The sequence below is a fragment of the Neopsephotus bourkii genome, unplaced genomic scaffold (genome assembly GCF_033783945.1).
Source record: "Neopsephotus bourkii isolate Nb327-2 ecotype Australia unplaced genomic scaffold, CSIRO-AGI_Nbou_v1 NB_107, whole genome shotgun sequence".
In the NCBI taxonomy this organism is placed as follows: domain Eukaryota; kingdom Metazoa; phylum Chordata; class Aves; order Psittaciformes; family Psittacidae; genus Neopsephotus; species Neopsephotus bourkii.
In genome coordinates, this window is record NW_026900624.1 from 15,699,103 (window position 1) to 15,722,611 (window position 23,509).

Consider the following 23,509-nt stretch of genomic DNA (forward strand, 5'->3'; position numbering starts at 1 on the left):
CTTTAAAATGTTCAAGCGTTCTTCAAAGACAAAATACTCATTCCTAAGGAAAACCTGGGATTTGGTTTGGGCTTCCCACCTTGCCTTCACATTTACTGTGCAGTGAGACATTTCATGTTACAGAATTGTGCAAACAGAGCTGCCAGGGTTCTTAACTACAGCAACCAAAAGTATAATGTAAATTCTTTTTCTCAGAGAAAAATACCATGACAAAAAGGATTCAATAAAGGAAAAGCTTACTCAGTTCCTGAAAAGGTTACTACAGCTTCTGTATCCCTTACACAAGGCACCTATCAACATATTCTAGGAATGGAGCATACCATCATTATTATTTAAAACTTCTATTGTAACTTATATTGGAGCCATACTAAAGCTCAGGTCTTGTTCATATCTTGCCAGGGACAAAAGAAAGAATACAAGGCCTGAAAACTTCACAGCATATGAAGTTTAAGAACTATACATGACTTCAAGGCAAAGCTAAAGTTGTGATCCTATACCTTAATGAAGTGCTCAAGAAAGAGAACAAGTCAGAAGGAAAACTTCATTCACCAAACTTTGCAAACACATACTTTTCCACCTAATTTTTCCTCAAACTGCCACAATACTTTTTCCTAGCTGTTCAACCTATAAATAATCCATCACTATGCCCTCACTTCTTCAAACTCCTCAAATGCCCTTTCCAACCTGGAGAAAGATGAAGCTTTCTAGCTGCTTTTTAACAAAGTTGTTCCATGAACAACAGAACTGAAAGCTCATTTCCTAAGAATCTCCGTCATGTGTTACTGAACCTCTACCGCACTAATCCCAGCTTCCTGCACAGCCAGTTCTCCTTTGATGCCAAGACTCCTCCAGTATATTGAGCACCATGTAGATCTCTTCCTATAACTATTTTCCACCTCTTTCAGTACCTGGGCAAAAAAATAGCATATGCTGCAGCTAACCTTGAAACACACATGATGATTAACTATTAACAGACATAACCAGAACCGGTACTCTTTTGTTTCCTGAAACCCTTCTTTTACTGCGGAAATTCTGGTCCATGAAGTTTAACATATTGGTAATCAGAGCTGTATTATAATTTCTTATTCTCTTCACTTGACCAAAACTGAACAAAAGACTCCAAACTCAGGAAAGATACAAACACAGAAAAAGCATGAGGCTTAACTACCCCAGGAACTGAAAGAATTGATCCCAAATGTCTTTTCCCATTCAGTCAAGTCACCCTCTGAGTGCTCAATGTATTTGTATACCCATATCCTGAGAAATTCAATGAGTACTTTCCAGTAACATAACACACAAGGGAACTGGTACAAATTAGAATTCTTAGAATTTGTTTAACCTGATCCTTATTATCACTTCAGAAGCTTCTTGGAGAGTGTACTCCTATCCTAACAGGTCCTCCTTACCAGTTTCCAAAATCCCTAGGTGCCAAAATATCAATGTAATAGGAAAAGTTTGTCTTTAAAATGCAATTCTATCTATGCCAGTGAAAAGATAGTACTTCTTTCAAATAAATAGGGAAATAGCATACCATATCACTCCACCCATGTATACAGCAAGTGGTTGCTTTGAAATTGTTATTATCACTTCAGAAGCTTCTTGGAGAGTGTACTCCTATCCTAACAGGTCCTCCTTACCAGTTTCCAAAATCCCTAGGTGCCAAAATATCAATGTAATAGGAAAAGTTTGTCTTTAAAATGCAATTCCATCTATGCCAGTGAAAAGATAGTACTTCTTTCAAATAAATAGGGAAATAGCATACCATATCACTCCACCCATGTATACAGCAAGTGGTTGCTTTGAAATTGTTATTTACAGCCTATGAATTAACCACGCCAGTTAAATGATTGATTCAACTGGCCTTCCATCAACAATAGCTACGTTACTGTGTATTTCAAAAGGAGTAATAACCTCATTGGATAAATCCTTCCTTCCCCCTATTTAAGCCTCAAAGCTTAAAACATTTTCAAACAAACAGCAGCAAGCATTTTCTGGATATTAAGTATTCCAGCCAGGCTGGAATATTTAATGAAAACCTTATCTTTCATGTCTATAAACACTTTACCAAAACAGGACCCATTTTTTATATGGAACCTTCAGACATGCTTCTACTGAAATTCAGTATACTCACTTTCATTTGGGCTGCTCACACAAAGCAGGCTCCTCACAGATACTTAAGGTCTTACAAAAGACAAGGAAGATTTGGGGGCTGAAGAGTTAGTAATATTCTAGTTCAATCTTTTTTTCTTTTTTTCCCCCACCTAAAAGGAAACTATTTTTATTTACCTATTTATTTAAGGCAAGATAGACCAGTACCTCTCTCCAAATTGTTCTAACTTGCCTTGAGTTTTAGCATAGAGAATTCAATCACTGGCCCGGAAACCTCTGAGCAAAGGAATTTCTGGCATCTTGGTTGGAGCTGGCATCAACCCGTTTTCCTTTGTTCTTATTAAAGGAACCATAATATGCTAAGTTAAACAAAATAAAAAAAAATCAACAACAAAAAATCCCAAGTAAAAGCAGAATACAAAAGGAATGCATATTCAGTGATTACTGTAAAAGATTTCCCTAATTTGACTTTTTTTCTATTAAAAGCACTTTTCATTGCTGCAAAAATCTGTAAACTGATCTTTCCAAGTGACTTGAAAATCTTCCCTAAGTAATGTGCCTTCATGTACAGTCCTTCAGTTTGAAATGTCAGGAAAGGAGCAGCTAGCTATCCAGGCAGAAAATTCTACAAGCTGTGGCTGTCACAGGTATACAAATGCATGCACTAACCTAGAAACAGTATGACTCCCGAATCTGATCAACTTTGATCAAGGGCAAAGATTTCAGCAAACTCCATCTGTCTAGGTAGGAGAAAAAGAAATCCTACCAGCTCTCCAAATCACAGCATGCCAAAGGAGCAATACAGCCCAAGAGCTCCAAAATATCTCTGTAAACAAGTTTTTAATTCATACCATGTTGACCACAAAGCACAGTTTTAGTCATAAAAAGTAAGTCATATCTTCTACAGGGAATAAAGAGATTGCCTTTTTTTTTCTTTTCTTTGCTCCCCTTCTTTAACCAATAATGGTCACTCCCAGAAGGGTCTAGATGGGGTCTGCAACTTTGAACCAAGTTCTTGGACTTAGGACTATTTAACCTTTTTTATCCTTTAACTTCTGGTATCTCTAAGCCATAGAAGATAGTCACCAAAATTTCTGTTTTCTGGACATACGAAACAACAAGAGAGCACAACTCTAATACAACATACAACCATTAGACTTTTTGTCCCTTCCTCTCTTAATCTCCTTGAAAAGAAGATTCAACAACTGATCTGGGTGTATGCAAAAAACCCCTTCAAAACAACAACAAAAAAAGACTTGATGAATGTATTTATTCTTTGGAGAGAATGAAGCAGTGGAAAACACAATGTGCAACTTACATCTGATGCAAAAGGAAGAAAAGTTTTAGGACTGTAATTCATACACATTTATGCTGCCACTGACTTGCGCCAGCTGTCCAAAAAAGTGAATCCTTAGCAAATTAAAATGTGTGGCACAAACTTGGTGTAGATATCACTGAAATTTGGCTAAATTAAAATACATTTTTACACTAAGAATACAGACAAAACACTAATTTAGGACTAAAAATCAGTAACAGCCCTTAAATGATTTTGTTTGCTGTTTTTGTGTCTGTTATCTTACTCCCACATAAGATATCATTCAACAGTTGCCATCTAAGTAGCAAAGAAATGCTGAAAAGAGAACAATGTCCGTCCATCCATATGAATGATCCATCCGAAGACCATTACCTCAGGCAGCTCCTGAGGAAGTGGCAACTTGGTAAGAAGGAACAGCCACTAATCAGCCAGACCTGAAAAAATGTTTCCTTGGACAATGAACTTGAGAAATCCCAGTAGATAGTTAACTTCCTGGAAAGGGACTAGATAGGGAGTGGAGGGCTCTGAAATAAAGAGGCTCTGGGATTTTTAGGAAATAAATCTGTGGGCAAATGCTCTCCCCTTCAAAAGTACATTAAGATCTTTAAATCAGAATACCCTCTTTTCTGCTAGCAATCAGAATTACTACTAGCTGTAATAACTAGAGAAACAAATGATATTGAGCATAATATGTGACGTTATCTACTCTGTGTATTTTGCAATATTGTATTTATAAATCAAGCCAGCTGGAATAGAAAATATACCTTTGTCTTGGAAAGTCAACAAATGTAAAGAAGACTCTTGATCAGATAAGACTGCAAATTCAGAAGCAGGCTTTGTACACTTCCTATGCAGAATAAATACAGATCTTGAGGGGGAAGGGGAAAGGGGAGGGAGTGGAAAGGGAGAAGAATCCAAACAAACTAACCTCTTCTTAACAGAAGACATCTGGATAAATGCACTATGAAATCCTAGGGATAAGAAATCCCAAACTACTCCCACTTAGAATGTACACTGTCCCTAAGTCTTTTCCTCTCTGAGTTTTCAGTAGCAGTGTAAATGAAACAAACACATTGGGATGGTAAGTGGTAACTTAACTTCCAAAGTTGACATTTTTTTCTGAGTGATCTCCCATAGCTTTTTGGGTTTTTTCCCCTCAACAGTGATTTTGCTTCTGTTTTTTCACATACACAGAAAGCACCTGCAAAATAACAGTACCGCTAACGGTGTAGGTTAGCTGGGGAACATAGCAAGCCTGAATCTGTTCATGAAAAAATAAACCACACAGTGCTATATGCTTTGCTACCTCCTGATTTACAGTTTGCAAGGAAAAATAAATAAATAAATAAATCAGAGGATGTGACATGGGGAATATTAAAATCCATGGCATGACAACTGAAAACACTTTCAACACTAACTTGCAGATGTGAATGCCTAACTTAAAACTATTTTTTTGCTTAGAATAGTCAGACTAGAGTTTTCCTGGGGGTAATACCTCTAATTTTAAGTACAAAAATTCCCAAATATCTAAGTATAACATTAAACTAGTAAAATATAGGAGACAAGTGATGGAACTTTTGGCATTTTAAAGTGCTTAAGTTCTGCATGCTTGTTTTTTTACACCGTTTGGAAGTACTGTACTGTAAAGGGTGCGAGCCCGCTTTTCAACATTATTGACTTACCAGTCTTATGGCTGAAACAGCTACTTGCTACAGATGAAGAATTCACTGCTGTCTTATCCATGTCTACCCACTCAATTGCACAACAAAGGGCAATTCTTTCCTCTGTGCCTCAGGGCCCTTTACATACACAGGTAAAGCTGCCTTCAAATGTAAACTTGTCCTGCCTCTCATTCCACTGCAGGGAGTAAAGACTTATAAAATACGAAGGTGACGAAAATATTCCTTAAACCTTAGTTGGACCAGTTTTCATCTTTAGTCTAATGGTCTCATGCACTCAAATACCTTTCCAAAGCTCCAAAGACATAAAAGAAAAAAAACAACTTCAAAGTTAGAACTCTCCTACTCAGATGCCAGTATCAGAACTAGCCTGAGTTATCACTAGGACCAAAGCATATTCTGACATGCTAACAGAACTGTGATACCCTGTGACAGAAGCGGCTGGTGTGGTCACTACAAACACAGCCCATGTCTCTGTGGTGGCTTGTCAGGATGTGGGACAGAGGACTTCGGTGTCTGAGGACATTTCTCTAATGGGCTACACACACAGAACAACCAGCAATGAAAAATGAGCTATGCCTTTATTTCTGAACATAACTGGTGATGTTTTCAAGGGAAGACTTCACTTGTCATGAATTTCAACAGAATTTGGGACGATACTCAAATGTAGGTTCCCCAAAACTAAGTTAATAATCTGAGTCAGGATTTGGAGGCTACCTTAAAAATCCCAACATGAATCTTTAAAAAAACCAAAAAAACCTCACCCAACCAACCAACCAAATCCAAAAATTACCCGTACAATGCTATTACTTAGATTGGTTGTGTTAGTAAATTTAAAAAGTACAATGGTTCTCAAGGCAAATCTCAATACCTTCAGTAATATGGAATGTCATTAATACATGAAACAAAACCCCTGTCACACACGCATTTAACTAACTTCATTTTTGGTAAGAACAGTGTTTTATGCTACAGGGACATAAGCTGTGGCTAGGGTATTTTGTGGAATTTCTAACTTAAACCTTCAAAAGAATACTGCAGTACTTCCTAACAATGTCTGGCATTCCCACCAACCAAAGCAGACATCCTCAGGATATACAACTGCAGCCTTTTTACAGTTTTCAGCAACATTATCAACGAGTAAGACTGGTCATTTTACACCACTGTGGCAGTGATATCTACATGTGCAACCAATATTGGCAGGCTGCTGAAAATGAAGGAAGGCTGGCCTATTAACTAGCTCCTTAATTTGAAGTGCAAGGAAAAAGGCTGATAGAGCTTGTTTTTCATAGCTTTAAAATGACAAAACTAAACTGGGACAAGGACTATTCCGCTGTGCAAGCAAACATAGAAGTAAGTTTTAATGAAGACTGAGAAAGGCTTTCACACATGTACACTGGAAGATGAAAGGCAATGGATATAAATTGCAATAAATTCTTACTGAGTATTATGGAATTTTCTTCACCATGAGGGTGATCAACATAACAGATTGCCCAGAAAGGCTCTAGAACAATTCCGAAAAGCCTGATACAACTTAGAAGTTAGATTTAACTTTCAAAGCTGGCCCATCTTTGAGCATGGAAGTGGATGAGATGACTTTCAGAGGTCCTTTTTTGATTGAAACTATTTTACTAGTCTATCATTTCTCTTTCCATCTTAGGTTATATTAGCTACCACTTTCTTTTAATCATAGTGTCTTACAAATTCAGGAAGACATTGAACAGTCCTGCTGAAATGTCAGAGAATAATGTAAAACAACATTACCCAATTTAAAACAATTTTGTGATCTCCACTGGTTACAATCTCTTCCTGGCATTGCTGCAGTTTTGGAGGGTCTCATTGCCTCTGCATCTATACATTAAATTATCAAGCCAAGAAAAAGGCTATCCAGTAGGTCTAATCAATGACACTTTGTAAATTACGGAAAGATCTTGTTTTGCTCTCTTTCTTACAGTATAAAGCACTTCCAGGTGTACAAAGTGCCAAGATAGCTGAAGACTTTTCTCTCCCATTACTACAAAACAGCAGGTGGGGAATAGCCAGCTGAGTTGCTTCAGACAGCAGTAATAGCTTGGCTTACCTTGCTAGTAAACATGAGCATGAACTTGACTCACTTCTTGTCCAAACAGCTACTGTCAAACAGGCTTTCCAGTGTGTTATTCAGAAATGGTAAAACATTTATATTTTTCTTATAGAAAGGAGTAATTTTTCATTACACAATCCCTTTCACTAACAGATTACATTAGTTTCTGGTGGTGACAACTGGGAATAATTTATCAGCAGAGGCAGAGCTACTAATTAATACTGCTAGAACCAGGAACACAATCTCAGTTAAAGGACCTGAGTAGGGATTTCCTACTCCAAAAAAGGTACAAAGAGAAGCTGCTCTCTGCTTGTAAACGTAAGTTTGACAGTTTTGGAAAGATACTTCTGGATCAAAGTTGCTTGTTAATCTTTTCTCTAGTGAGTGATAAGCAAAAGCCTTATTACAGCTGGTAAGGCAAAAAGAAGCTACTGCCATGTAAAATGTAAGTATTTCGTGGAGAGATAATATTTACTTCTTAAATATGGCAAGTTCAGGTCAGTATTCGTAATGGATGAAAATGCAAGAGAACGCCTCTAACAAAATGTCCACCTGCAATTAAACGTAATGATGCTGATCCTTCTCCAAACTTTTCTTTTGGGAGAGATGGAAAGGGGTTTCTTAGCAGGTATTAGCCACATGACAAAGTAATGCAGCCAAGTGTAACAGTTACATCACGTACTAATGAGCTGAGAGGAGGGAGGCATTTACAGAGTACTGAGAAGCAACAACTTCTCAAGGAGCCAGGATCCTCTGCTGGAGTAGAAGCATGGTCCAATACAGACATTATCAGCCCCTGTAGTCCATGCACACTCACTTCTTTTGAAGTGTGGGTTTTAGAGTAAGTGGCAGCCCTCACTGCTGCACATATCATGCAAGATCTGTTACACAGGCACCATGCATAAACTGTATCTTTCACAGAACTCAAGATGGGTATGCCCATTCTATTTTTCACTCATAACTAAGGGTTTTGCACGTGTAACTTTTCTTCTTCATAAATAGTTTTGACTGAAATCAGTTATATTCATGTTGTAAATGATTTGTTAAAAATGTCTAAAGACACAATAGTCTAACAGGAGAGTTCCCACTAATCTAACAGATACAAGCAAATAGCAGTTCTTGGGTATCATCTACAGCTCAATAAAAAAAAAAATTAATCTTAAAAAAGCTGCAAGTTTAGTGCATTAAGTCTGCCTGAAAGAACTATTCAGTGCAACAAAAGCAAGGTTTGAGAGATGGAAGCAGGGTTGGTTGGTTTTTAATACTAGAAGGCACTCTTGCAATGCCAAGTTTTTATCCCTGAGTCAAACTGAGTTGAAAAACTGTTGCATTTTGGAAATAAATTGCTAGAAGTCATCCATGGGTGGTGGCTTCTTATAATCCGTTATGAAGCTGTACTTCAGGAAAGGAAATTCCACATGAAACTGGTGCTAGGTAAGAACTACTGCTTTCACTGAAAGTCTCTCAGAAGTATCTTTATTTCTGTTCTTTCAATGTCCGCTCAAACTCTGAGTCTTTTGGAATGCAGTTAAATATTAAGAAATTGCTGGGCTTGCCTAGGAGGGTAACACTTGCAGACTGCTCCCAGCACCTTGCTTGCAGGTCAGTCGCTGAAACCCCTCCCTCAAGGATCGAAATAATAGTTACTCAGAACAGGCTGTCTGTTAAATCATTTATGTTAACATGGTCAACTTTTCAGGAAAGCAACTTAGAACTCAAGGGGGGGTGGAGGGAAATTTCCCCAAAACATCTGCATAGCTGTAGAGGCAGTAATCTTAAGAAAGTCTGATGAACAGCTGGAAAGCGAAGGAAGCATCTTTAGCTAGTGCAGCTATTTCTGAAGGAAACGCCTGATTCTACATTAAAACTTATGATCTACTTTTCACTAACAAGCTCCAATTTTATTTCAAACCAACTAGGAGGACAACAGTGAACACAGGTACACAGAATAGTCGGGGTTGGAAGGGGCCTTAAGATCATCTAGGTCCAGCCCCCCTGCCATGGGGAGGGACAGCTCCCACTAGACGATGTTGCCCAAGGCTATGTCCAACCTGGCCTTGAACACTGACTCACTGCACAGGGAAGAGATACCCGAGATCATTAATCCCAGCCCTTTGCTCAAAGCGTGGTTAACTACAGCAGGCTGCTTAGGGTTGTATCCAGCTGGGTTTTAAATATTTTAAAGGATTATGAAGGCACAACCTTTTTGGGCAACTTGTTTCCAAAGGTGTGACCACATTTCACAGTAATTTCCTTTTTTCCCTTGGGTCTGAGTGGAATTCCCTGTATTTCAGTCTCTGCCCACTGCCTCTTGCTTTTTGACCAGACATGGCTGTGAAGAGTTTGGCTCAGCCTTCCAGAGTCCCCTCATCAGGTATTTGAGGGGTGACCTTATTAGTGTATATAAATATATAAAGGGGGAGTGTCACGAGGATGGAGCCAAGCTCTTCTCAGTGGCAAACAATGGTAGGACAAGGGGCAATGGGTACAAACTGGAACACAAGAGGTTCCACTTAAACTTGAGAAGAAACTTCTCAGTGAGGGTGACAGAACACTGGAACAGGCTGCCCAGGGAGGTTGTGGAGTCTCCTTCTCTGGAGACATTCAAAACCTGCCTGGACACGTTCCTGTGTAACCTTATCTAGGTGTTCCTGCTCCGGCAGGGGGATTGGACTAGATGATCTTTTGAGGTCCCTTCCAATCTCTAACATACTGTGATACTGTGATACTGTGATCTCTACACATGAATAAGCCAAAGTCTTCTCATCCCAAGGCAAAACAGTCCCAGCTCTCTCAGCTTCTCCTCCTATGTCAGATACTCCAGTCTCTCCTGTGTCCCTTCAGCAGACCCACACCAGAATGCCCAACTAATCCCTCTAATCCCTAATGCAAGTGAGCAATAATATGAAGGGGCAATTTCCTATTTAATTTCCTTTCTTTTGAGATCAACAGCAAAAGATGTGAAATCAATGCAGCTTTTTGGAGTCACTCAAGAATACAAATCCTTTGTGTGATTATCATTTGTTTATCTCGGATGCCAGATCAACGTCACTTACAGCAAGAGATAAGCTCTACCAAGGCAGACAGAGTTGTTAAGTAGTTGCAAATTTGAGACTGGGGGTAGAAAAAGATTCAGGTGATTGACTGAAATTTAAAAGCAATACTTGCAATAGAATCTTGCTGGAATTATGCCACAGTTGCACAAAACACTTATCTCCACCTCTTAGTTTCATTACTAAAATTGCGTTTTCAGACTTCTATAAATATGTGATTAACACTATTAGAAATGGTACTCCTTAGGGCAGGATCTGTATGACAAGATCTCAGATGCCACCTGAACACAGATTTATTAGTTAAAAAAAATAAAAAGCCTGCATATCAGTAATCTCGTATTCTCTAATAACCACAGTTTTGAAGAAGAGAGGTAATGTAAGGCACTTGAAAAGCTCTAATCAGAAATCAGGTCAACTGTACAATAATCCTACCTTCCACTTGCACCTGAAATTAGACAGCAAACACAAAGCTATAGATCCAATACCAGTAACGTGTTGCATTATGCTACTAGATATCTAAAGAAACAATTCAGAAAAGCAGAAATCTAACACCCACTTTTTATTTCTGCCTGTTTTTTCTTCTGGAACTTTCTGAAAGTTTCTAATTCAACAAGCTGTGTATCTCTTGCTGCCACAGTAAGTTGGGCAGTCTGAATAGAAAGAAATAGCAGCAATTACTTCGAGAAGTTTGGCTCACTTCCACGATGGAAAGAATGTGCATGCTCAGCACTAGAACTTTCCTGAACCCATTCTGGCTACCTCAGAAATGGTTTCTCACCATTGCAGAGGCAGTGGACTTAAAAGTTGCTAGCTTATCTAAAAGGCAAGGAAGACCTTCACCTCAAGGGCAAACCCCAGCCCTTCTGCAACAACTGTACATGAGGAGACACCCAACTAGGCACAGGAGAAAAAGTTCTGTGCTGTAGATTTCTCAAAGGTCATCTTCCTGCTTGCTCCAAAAGGCATGTCAGGAAAAAAAGAATTATTATGACATCAAAATTGAATTACCATTGCATTAAGTAAAGAAAAGAATATGGAAGACAACCATCACTACAATACTTCTAGGACAAGACTCTGTTCTTCCCATCTGAACAAAAACACAGGAAAAAGTCCCAACCATTAGTGCATTTCAGCCTGAAGTAATGAAAAAGCCTTTTGCTAATGAAAACCTGTCATTTTCTTCCCTGATCAAGCTTCTCTGCCTAAAGCACTGTGTACTAGCGTCTTAAATTGCTCATCCTTGAAAAAGCATTTTCTTTACAACGCCAGTTTCTTTATTGAAATGCATTCTAAAGAAGGTTTATACTCCAAAAAAGACTGATCTACCATACACACACCAAAAGGAAGGCCCTGGTTCTATCGTATTTCACGTTATTTCAGTGAAGAGCAGCTGAATGTACAAACTCATTACCTCAGTGCTAAGCTTCCAGAATTATTCCCTTTACAACAACTTCTGATTAAACTTCTGAAATTTAAATGCATATTTCTATGCTTTCAAATTTAATGCAAGTCAACATCCTGCTTTATTTATTTTTTTGTTGTTGTTCCTCAGCCACCATCCACTTTTACATATGGATATTTAAGGAACCAAAAGGGTGAGCACCCAACAAATGACCAATGCTCCCAGTACATTTAAATAAGAGTGCTTCACACCATTTACTATGGTAAGGCCCTTTTTAAATAAACGTGTGACTCACTGTTTGTTTTCTTCACCAGGAGGTGGAGTCTTGCCATGCCCCTCCATTACAAAATCCTCATGTTCCATCTGCAAAGGCAAGCATTGCAGGTCAGAAATCGGTGGAGCAAAATGCACATCACCTAAAGTGGCCCTTTTCCATACACAACAGCTTAAGACAGCCACTTTATCCCAGTAGCTGGTCCAGAACAGATCATGTAGTTTCTTAGCAACATATGTACATCTCTAACCCCATTGCTATGGTATCATTTTATAGCACAATTTTCAGAAAATCTTCCAAGGGAAAAAGAACCGTTTAATGGCTGTAAGCAGATGAATATCAGCCAGGGTATCTAGGTTCTGAGTTCTGCTCTGTTACGGACTTCCTTTGTCATTCTGAGTAAGTATGGCTTCTACCCCTTCTTCCTTAACATATAAAGCAGGAATTAAAAAAAAGTTACATCTATCAACATCTCTGGAGAAAAATAAGAATTTTCAAAGGAACTTATTAACCACAGGCAGAAACTGCTGTAAAAGCAGAGTACTTCTTGTGAAAAATAACTTTTATATGTAAAAGAGACTTTCACTGCACACGCATAGCCTAGTTAGCAGGGTAGAAAAGAGGCCTAGGGGGACCTCAAATAGATGCTGTTCCAATGACAACATAAGGTAGGCATTTCCTTTGGCTCACATGTTAAAAGATTCTAAGGGCACTAAGGAAGTTTTCTGTTTAATTGTTTGCTTTTAAAATACAGTTTAAACATACATTTTCAGTAGTTTCTTTGGCCAAAAAGATTTACATTATATTTGATCATTAATTATTTACACACTCTTCATTTAATTACTTCATTCGGGCAGAATTTCTTGCACAGGTAGCAAAATACTCTTTTCTTCATAAGAAAATTCACCATATGCACTTAGTATTTTATGTAAACATCCAGATACACAGTTAGCAATACTCCACGTGAAGCCAGCTAACAGGCCACACTGCAATACTCAATAAGCCACACAACAAAGCAACTAAATTATAATCACACACAAAATCTATGATCCCCTACATTAAACTGGAAAGAGAGAGAAACACAATAAAGATAACATGGTTTAGTCAGTCTTTGAAGGAATAAAAAAAACCAAAACCCCAAACCAAACTAATCCAAGATCAAGCAGCCACTTTCCCTTCTGCCCCTACCTGCCCTTCCCTGCTCCAAGAGTCAAGTTTACTCATTTGTACTTTGATGTTGCTGACAGGTCACAAATACAGACAAAAACCATTATCTGCATATTGACATCTAACAAGGATTACAAAAATTGGGTTGTTTGCCTGTACAGACACAGCCCTCAGCAAAACCACAAATGAACCAAGAAACTGATGAACTATTAGGTGGTAATCACATCCAGAAGACAGACAGACAATTAAATGTGTAAGGTGATTTCATATTTGAAAACATGTAAATGTGACCCACATTCAAAACTGTATTTTCATTTAAAACTAATCTTTGAAAGTAAGAAAATTTTGATTTATAGTTTTGTAAACAACTCAGATTTTTAACCATGTATTCCCAGCATACCAGACATACTGAAACCTATTTGTACCTCAATCCATATATGTGATTCTCAAAACCGGGTGTGTCAAAACATCTGGACTCAAAACTGTCTAGCTGAAAAGTATTCATTCCACTAGTTCTGTTGTTGTTGATGTTAACACATAAGTGTGACAACTGGTAAAACAGCTACAGACACGTTCCCACATCACAGAAGAGCATAGTTCTCTGTGTGAGGGTAAATGCTTAAGAGTAGAGTACACAACCTGAAATCAGGAGGTATTTTAGCCTCTTGCTGCTATGAGACAAGTACAATTCACATGAATAGTAAAGCAAGGGAATAGTTTGCGGCCAGTACCGGGAAGAAAGATAAAAATACAGCCTTTTGGAGTAAAGCAGCACTACCTACAGCATATACATGGGAATCTTGTTAGTTTAGCACTGTACAGCAGAAATTCAATTTCATGAAGCTGCAGAAAAGGAAAGATCATAAAACCTGAAGTATAAAATGGGAATTATTTTAAAACGAACAAAATCATAAAAAGGAATTGGAAATTACGTTATTAGACCATAACGAAGAAATTTAAATGAGAACTGGAACATCTAGCAGACACCGAAGTACCATCAACAAAACTGTGCATTAATGTGAATTTTACATGAAGAACGGTGACATAACTGTTCCAGACATACTCTCATCAAGCGTGCATATCTATCCAAACTACCATTTCAAACTGAAGAGGGTAAATAATTAAGAACAACAAGCTACCTGGGCTAGAAACAGTAAGATTGTGGGTCTAGGCAGTCTGCTTTAAAGCAACTAGAAAGCCCCATCTGCTTTTAAGAAATGTTAATACGCTTGCTCTACGCTTCAGAGAGTAGACAAAAGCATCTGCAATAACTAAAATCCGCAGTATTAAAAAAAAAAAAAAAGGAATGATAATGTCAGCACTGAAAAACAAGGAGCTGAGAACGAAAGAGTAAATTTGAGAAAGGTAATGACAAAGTTTCTCATGACAAGAACACCAAGAAAAAGGACATGGGAACTTCAAGAAATGTAGTATTAGTGAATTAGGAAAAAAATCCCTCTTTTTAGAAAGGGTGAACAACTAGACTTGGGGGAAACAGTTGGCTGGTCAGACTCACAGGCTAATGGTTTCTGCACTGTATGATACCTGGAGGCTGGTGTAAAGTGGAGTGCTGAAGGGGTCTACCCAAGGACAAGTCCACTAACCAACATTACCAATGATTTGAAGGCCCAGTAAGGTGGACTCTGGTCAGAATTTAAAGATAATAGTTAGAATCATAGGGTGGTTTTGGTTGAAAAGGCCATTAAGATCATCCAGTTCCAACCCCCCTATCAGGGGCAGGGATGCCTCACACTAAACCATGTTGCAAAGGTCTAGCAGACAGAAGCTCTGTCCAGCCTGTCTTTGAACACTGCTATGGATGGAGAATTCACCACTTCTTTTGGCAGCTTGTTCCAGTGTCTCACCACCCTCACAGTAAAGAGCTTCTTCCTTATATTTAACCTGAACTTCCCCTGTTTTAGAATCATAGAATAGTAAGGGTTGGAAAGGACCTTAAGATTATTCAGTTCCAACCCCCCTGCCATGGGCAGGGACACCTCACACTAAACCATGCCACCCAAGGCTTCGTCCAACCTGGCCTTGAACACTGCCAGGGATGGAGCATTCACAACCTCCCTGGGCAACCCATTCCAGTGCCTCACCACCCTAACAGGAAAGAATTTCCTCCTTATAGCCAATCTAAATTTCCCGTTTAAGTTTTAACCCATTACCCCTTGTCCTATCACTACAGTTCCTAATAGTGAGTCCCTCCCCAGCACCCTGTAGGCCCCCTTCAGATACTGGAAGGCTGCTATGAGGTCTCCACGCAGCCTTCTCTTCTCCAGGCTGAACAGCCCCAACTTTCTCTGCCTATCTTCATACAGGAGGTGGCTCAAGTGCCCTGATCATCCTCGTTACCCTCCTCTGGACTTGTTCCAACAGTTCCATGTCCTTTTTATGTTGAGGACACCAGAACTGCACACAATACCCCAACTGAGGTCTCAAAAGAGCAGAGTAAAGGGGCAGGATCACCTCCTTCGACCTGCTGGTCACACTCCCTTTTGATGCAGCCCAGGATACGGCTGGCTTTCTGGGCTGCAAGCACACACTGCAGCCGGCTCATGTTCATTTTCTCATCAACCAACACCCCCAAGTCCTTCTCCGCAGGGCTGCTCTGAATCTCTTCTCTGCCCAAGCTGTAGCTGTGCCTGGGATTGCTCCGACCTAGATGTAGGACCTTGCACTTGGCATGGTTAAACTTCATGAGGTTGGCATCAGCCCACCTCACAAGCGTGTCAAGGTCCCTCTGGATGTCATTCCTTCCCTCCAGCATATCAACCGAACCACACAGCTTGGTGTCATCGGCAAACTTGCTGAGGGCGTACTCAATCCCACTGTCTGTGTCAGTGATGAAGATGCTAAACAAGACCGGTCCCAACACCGATCTCAGAGGGACACCACTCCTTAGTGGTTTCCAGCTGGACATCGAGCCATTGACCACAACTCTTTGTGTGCGGCCATCCAGCCAGTTCTTTATCCACCAGTTCTGTAGTCCCATCATAGAAGGCCACCAAATTGGTCAGGCAGGATTTCCCCTTAGTGAAGCCATGCTGGCTGTCACCAAGCACCTTGTTGTTTTCCATGTGCCTTAGCATGCCTTCCAGGAGAATCTGCTCCAAGCTTTTGCCAGGGACAGAGGTGAGACTGACTGGTCTGTAATTCCCCGGGTCATCCATTTTCCCCTTCTTGAAAATGGGGATTATATTTCCCTTTTTCCAGTCGTCAGGAACTTCACCTGACTGCCATGATTTTTCAAGTATGATGGACAATGGCTTGGCAACTTCATTTGCCAGCTCCTTCAGGACCACGGATGAATTTCATCAGGACCCATGGACTTGTGCACATTCAGATTTTTAAGATGGTCTTGAACCAGTTCCTCTCCTACAGTGGGCCCAAGGTCCTCATTCTCACAGTCCTTGTGTCTGCCTTCCAATACTTGGGTGGTGCCGTCAAAGCCTTTGCCAGTGAAACCAAGGCAAAGAAGTCATTCAGAACCTCAGCCTTCTCCAAATCCTGTGTAGCTAGTTCACCCGAGAGCTTCCTGAGGAGGCCTACGTTGTCCCTAGTCTGTTTTTTACTTGCTACATACCTGTAGAATCCCTTCCTGTTATCCTTAATATTCCTAGCCAAGTTTAATTCTAACTGGGCCTTAGCTTTCCTAACCTGGTCCTTAGCTTCCCAGACAACATCCCTGTATTCTTCCCAGGCTGCCTGTCCTTGCTTCCACTTTTTATAAGCCTCTTTTTTCATTTGAATTTTCCTCAGCAGTTCCTTATCCATCCAAGGAGGTCTCCTGGCCCTCCTGCTGCACTTCCTTCTAGTTGGGATGCAACACTCCTGAGCTTGTAGCAGGTGATCCTTGAATATCAACCAAGAGTCTTGGGCCCCCCTGCCCTGTAGGGCTATATCACACGGACCCTTACTAAGCAGGTTCCTGAAGAGGCTAAAGTCTGCTCTCTTGAAGTCCAGGGCAGTGAGCTTGCTGCAGGCTCTTCTCACTGTCCTGAGGATCTCAAATTCGACCATCTCGTGATCGCTGCATCCAAGGCTGCCCTGGAGCGTCACATTTCCAGTGAGCCCTTCCCTGTTGGTGAGCACAAGGACAAGCATGGCACCTCTCCTTGTCAGCTCCGCTATTACTTGCAGAAGGAAGCTGTCTTCCACACAACCAAGGAACTTCCTGGATTGCTTGTGCCGGGCCATACCGTCGTTCCAACAGACATCAGGGTGGTTTAAGTCACCCATGAGAACAAGGGCCTGTGAATGTGAGGCTTTTCCTATCTGTCTATAGAGTGCTTCATCCACAGGTTCTTCTTGATCAGGTGGTCTGCAACAGATCCCCATAGTAATGTCTCCCATCGCTGTTTTCCCTTTAACCCTGACCCACAAACTCTCTGTTAACTGTTCACCTCTCCCCAGACAGATCCATACTCTCCAGCCTATCCCTAACATAAAGGGCAACTCCCCCTCCCCGCCTGCCAGGCCTGTCTTTTCTAAAAAGCCTGTAACCTTCCATTCCAACACTCCAGTCATAGGAGCCATCCCACCATGTTTCTGCGATGCCTATTATATCATACCCCTGTAGACGTGCGCATATCTCTAATTCCTCTTGTTTGCTCCCCATACTACCGGGCATTTGTATAGGGGCACCTGAGCCGAGCTCCAAATGAAGCCGGCTCATTGGCTGGAGCAGCTGGAATATCTCTACATTGCTCCGACCATTCATTATAGGTGTTGGCAACTGACTGGGTGTGTTGGGGTGGAATGATGTCCCCCTCCCGCAACACATCTAGTTTAAAGCCTCCTTGACCACTCCGGCAAGCCTTCTACCAAAACTGCTCTTCCCCTTCTTTATTATCAGACCAGCTCCACCAGCCCCCAGCAGACCTGGCCTACAAACTTGGGTCCTGTGTTCAAGACACTCAAACCCCTGACTGTGACACCACCCTTCTAACCATTTATTAACCTGACCAATCCTCCTAGCTTTTTTTTAGGTCCTCCCCTGTATCCTGCAGAATTGACAGAAAGACTATCTGAGCTCCAGAGCCCCTAACCACCTCTCCCAGGGCTCTGTAGTCTTTTTCTTTATGCTCCCCAGGCTACTACTATCTATATCCCTAGCACCCACATGTATCACTAGAAGTGGGTAATAGTCCGTGGGGCTTACCAGAGCAGGCAGCCTCTCTGCCACATCCCTGATCCCTGCCCCTGGTAGGCAACACACCTCCTTTGAGAACGGGTCAAGCCGACAGACGAGTGCTTCTGTCCCTTTCAAAGTAGAGTCCCCTACTACTAGGACCCGCCGCTTTTTCCTGGCAGCACCAGTAGAGATCTTCTCTACTAGTGCATCAACCGGCTGTTTCTGGTGTGAGTGCATTTCCTCACTGCCCTCCTGCAGGACAGCAAAGCGGTTCTGCGTGGGGACAACAGATTTAGGAGGAAGCCCCTTGCTTTTAATTGTCCTTTTCCTCCTTTTTTTGTTGTGGGTTTTTTTTTTTTTTTGTCACTAATTCTCAGCTTCCCGGGTTAACAGCCTCCTTCTTTCCTTCATGAGCTAGAGGGAAAGCTTGAGGCCCCTGCACAGTTTGGGCCTGGAGCAAGCAGTCCTGCTTCCTCTCAGCTACCCTGACATCTTGCAACCTATTAACAGTATCCTGCAGCTCCGTCACCTGCTGCAGGAGGATCTCCACCATGGAGCACCAAGTGCAGCCCTGCCCATTGTGCACCTTCCCCTCACCAGACCAGTGCAGGCACTCTCTACACCCCAAGCTCTGCGCTGCAGCCTCCCCTCTCGTCTGCTCTGTCTGGGTGCCTACAGTGGCCCCCGCCGGAGCAGCCAGAGCAGAGCTCCCAGACTGGGCCCTGGTCATACAACATCTTAGTTTGAACCCATTGCCTCTTGTCCTACTGCTACAGTTCCTGATGAAGAATCCCTCTCCAGAATTCTCAAAGGCCCCCTTCAGATATTGGAAGGCTGCTATGAGTTCTCTACACAGCTTCTCCAGCTGAACAGCCAGCCTGTCCTTGTATGGGAGGTGCTTCAGCTCCCTTATCATCCTCGTGGCCTCCTCTGGACTTGCTCCAACAGCTCCATGTTCTTCTTATGTTGGGGACACCAGAACTGCACACAGAACTCCAAGTGGGATCTCATGAGAGCAGAGAAGAGGGGCAGAATCTTAACTGGGGTGAAGAGGTTGAGTCAACATGTTTAAGGGCAAGGCTGCCATTCAGATGGATCCAGACAGGAAAGGGGAATGAATGCTACAGGAGCTGTATAAAGTCAGACTGGACAAACACAAAGCCCCACACCTGAGAGGCCCTGGCAAGATATGATCTGGAGGCTGACAAATAGCAAGCTTATTATGAGCCAGCAGTGTGCCCTGGCAGGAAAGGTCAACAGTATCGTAGGCTTTATTAAGAAAGAGTCTTGCCAGTAAATAAGGGAACTGATTATCACCTCTAATCCGGGCTTATTTTTCCAGATACAGTCTAACATACCTTATTATGCCCCCCAATACAAGAAAGAAATCCGTAAAGTAGATGCAATAGGCCACCAGGATGCTCAGGGAGCCTGAGCCCTTGCCCTGTTTGGAAAAGTTGAGGAAGATGGACTTATTTGGCCTGCAGAAGAGATGGCTTTGGAGAGACCTAACAACAGCCTGCCTGTACCTACAAGGAGGTTAGCAAGGAGTCAGGCTTACCACAGTGGTACAATGTGACAGGACAAAAAAACAATGAGCATTAAAGTTGAAACAAGAGAAGTCCAGACTGCATATAAGATGATTCTTCTTCACCGTGAGAACAGACAAACACCTGAACAGATAGCCCAGAGAAGTTTTGTGGTCTCCTTGCTTTCAGGTTTTCAAGGCCAGACGATAATATCCCTCATAACCTGCTTTGACCTTCTGGCTCACCCTGCTTTGAGCAGGAGGTCAGACTAGAGAACTCTTCCAACCTAAATTTCCAGGAAATCCTATGAATAAAAGAACAGATTCAGTTTAATGTTGAGAGGTAATATATAGGAGAAAAAATACTTCTAACAAATTCCTAACCCAGCAAGAACCTGCACTTCAGCATAGAAAGGTCTAAGAAAAATATCTTAGGAAGTTACATACATTTTCAAAAGGCTGAAAATAAAACAATAAGAAAAACTAAAACTACACCGAACAGTAATACAGAAAAATATTGAAATGACTGTGGCAGAACCATAGTACATCCTCTTTCAGGATACTGCCTAAAAGCACAGACAGTGAAGGCTCAAACCCCCTCCAAAACACTCTAAATGCCTGAGAAGTTAGACTAAAGAAAAGTCTGAGGCAGAGAGAAGATTTTACATTAATAAAATCTAACATTTGGGATGCAGACCTCCCTCAATGCAAAAAGACACAAGTGAGGCATACACAAAAAAAGGCAGTTTGACAATGTTCTAACAAATAATCACCCTTTTGCTACCACAATATAAATAAAACCTAACCTGTGCACAAAAAACCACCAAAACCAACACACATCAACTTAAGGGGATATACAATTACTTGGAAAATAAACAGTTATGCAGGCAAAGAAAAATTTATTGTTGTACAAACATAAATTGCAACCACAAATTTCACAAGTCCTTCTGGATTTTATGTTTCACATATCTCTGAAGATTTATTTGTATGTTAGAGGGTTACAGGACAATATCAATACAAGCTTTTCTGTTTCTGGCAATGAGGTCATGTTTATAAAGTGGAAGGGTAAGTTACACAAACACACACGTATTTTTTTATATATATACCTATAGATATATATATGTATCTGAAAGAGATCATTTCACAGGCCTGATCTAGTGCAGCATTTTTTGTATTCCTTTTTGCAGAGCCTTGTGTCTAATTTTCTTTTGCTAGCCTGCACATTTAAACACATTCATGACCAATGAGTTAAATTTTTCACTTTGAAATTTGAAGGTTTTAAACTTTTTGCAAAAAAATGCTATGCAGTTTATTTAGCATTCTAAAAATTCTAGAATAAGCTTATAAAGAGTATCCACTTCCAGCCTTCCCTGCTGTCATCTTAATTCGAAGAGCTCTATCTGACAAACTAGAGAGCAAACTACCCCAGCAGAATGCATGGACATTATGTTTTCCTAAAATTAGTTCTTAGGCACAGCTATCAACTCAGCAGATTTATTTTTGAGACCCCGAAAAAGTATTTAAAAAGTAAAAATTGAGTTAGCTGATAATACTAATTTTTCCTCCACCCACAGTTCTCATAGAAGCCCTATGCACATTTTTTCCCAAGAAGTCTCTCAGCTTCTATGCATCACATCCAGCACTCTTTTAGTCTTCTTTTTAAGGAAGCTGGAGCCCAGAGTCCTCACTAAGTTTCAGCCACACAGAGCATACAGCAACCACATTAGATCCAGTTAACTGCAAGCATTCCGAAAAGGTGTATTCTACATCTTTAGTCTCTGTAGATTTACACCATCCATAGGTAAGAGGTGTCTTGAATACGTAGAAAAAAAGAGTGGAAGGTGGAGGTAAGACACAACTCGTGTACCTATCGCAGTTCTCCCAGGGAAAGAAGAAAAGGTGGAACGGCAGAAGATGGAAGACACTTTAGTTTCTCTTAAAAGGACTGCAGAGGGAGCCACTGATTCCAAGAGCAGGAGTCCAAGGAAGCCCACTCCACACCTGTTTCTCCTGGCAAGCCACGGAGAACGCTTCAAGAATCTGGCAGCTGGACCCAGGAACCATACAGAGACCCTTCAACAGCAGGGGGGGAGCAAACAGCAAACTTGCACTTTAAAAAGAAAATAAAAAAGGAACCAGATATTGCTGAACCCTGAATTTTATGATTTCAAAGCCTTTTTTCCTTAAAACCCGGACACCTGTGAGTTTCCGAACAGTGACAAAAGTTTTTACTTTTAGTGTTCTAAATAATAAAATATAAAGCTTTTCATCTAATTTTTAAAAGCTATTCACAATTAGACACTCAATACTTAGTTTTTAGAAAATAAAATATACCGGAGAAGCTTAAATAAACTATTACTTCCTCCCCTCCTGAACTGCAACACCTGTTACTACAGTTTCATACTACTCTCTTCTAAAAATACCTTCAATGATACCCTAATGGATTTGATTAATGAGTAAACCTAATCTGGAGAGCCTGGATAAAGCCAGCCACACTCTGAAAGGTCAGAAAGTTTCAAGGGCAAAGCCTCATCTTCCTAAATCCTGATGTCAGAAAGCACATTTTCCTAACAAGATTGAGTACCTTTATTAGATATCCTAGCCCACCAAAACTGCACTGAGCTTAAAAGAAACCAAATATTCTCAAAAAAGACAGACGCTTGCAAGAAATCCCATACTTACTATGAAAAACTATTTGTTTTAAAAAGTATTTTGTCTTCACCAGTGAAGCATATTCTCTCTGCTCTCACGAGACCCCACTTGGAATACTGTTGCCAGTTCTAGTGTCCTCAATGTAAGAAGGACATGGAACTGTTGGAACAAGTCCAGAAGAGGCCGCGAGGATGATCAGGGGCTGGAGCACCTCCCATAGAAAAAGACAGGCTGAGAAGGTTGGGGCCGTTCAGCTGCATGGAAGCCTCAGAGCAGCCTTTCACTATCTGAAGGGGGCCTACAAGGGTGCTGGAGAGGGACTCTTCATCAGATACTGTAGTGATAGGACAAGGGGTAATGGGTTCAAACTTAAACAGGGGAAGTTCAGGTTAGATATAAGGAGGAGGTTCTTTACTGTGAGGGTGGTGAGGCACTGGAACAGGTTGCCCAGGGAAGTTGTGAATGCTCCATCCCTGGTGGTGTTTAAGGCCAGGTTGGACAGAGCCTTGGCTGACATGGTCTAGTGTAAGGTGTCCCTGCCCATGGCAGGAGGTTGGGACTAAATGATCTTAAGGTCTTTTCCAATCCAAACTATTCCATGATTCATACTAACGCAGCTGCACCAAGAGAGCTACTATCACTCCCTTTACCTGCTCATTCCATGGTTCCTTTACATAGCTGTGTTGGTTTTTGTTGGGGTTTTTTCCTATTTTATAAAACAACTGAAGCAACCACCTGAGCGAACAGGAGATGGAGACTCTTTTAAGATTTTTCATTTGCTAACTTCTCAAGCACGCAAGAACTGGAAACCTCATCTGGTGTACAACAGGAGTCCAGTTGTACCAGCCAATGTCAAAAACTGCCTTCTTCAGGTTGTGGCAATTTACTTCCAGTGCTTTACGGCACCTGCTAATTTTAAACCAGCCTACTGCAGATGCAGTTTAAGACTAATAAATTTGGTGTTTTGTCACAATTCCTTTAACACCAGTGTACTTCCCAATCATCAGCAGCAACTGAGATAATGTAAACAGGTCATCAGCATTTCTTTTGTCTCATTAATGCTCACTTTAAGTAGAATTACACAACCTAATGTTAAAATCCAAGCAATTA

The 23,509-nt window shown here is 41.0% G+C and overlaps 1 protein-coding gene across 21 annotated transcripts in view; it reads right to left on the reverse strand.

Moving 5' to 3' along the window:
* TNRC6B (trinucleotide repeat containing adaptor 6B) overlaps nucleotides 1-23,509 on the reverse strand; it is a 141,045-nt gene that overhangs the window by 82,258 nt on the left and 35,278 nt on the right. For 8 of the 21 annotated variants that reach the window (XM_061364046.1, XM_061364036.1, XM_061364083.1 and 5 more), the window contains one exon: nucleotides 11,934-12,001. The exons of 12 other annotated variants lie outside the window; for them this stretch is intronic. In XM_061364046.1, the coding sequence (XP_061220030.1) occupies nucleotides 11,934-12,001 (68 nt within the window). Of the gene's footprint in view, nucleotides 1-11,244; nucleotides 11,324-11,933; nucleotides 12,002-23,509 lie in introns of those variants that run through there. One more of the 21 variants, XM_061364136.1, reaches the window with a different exon arrangement.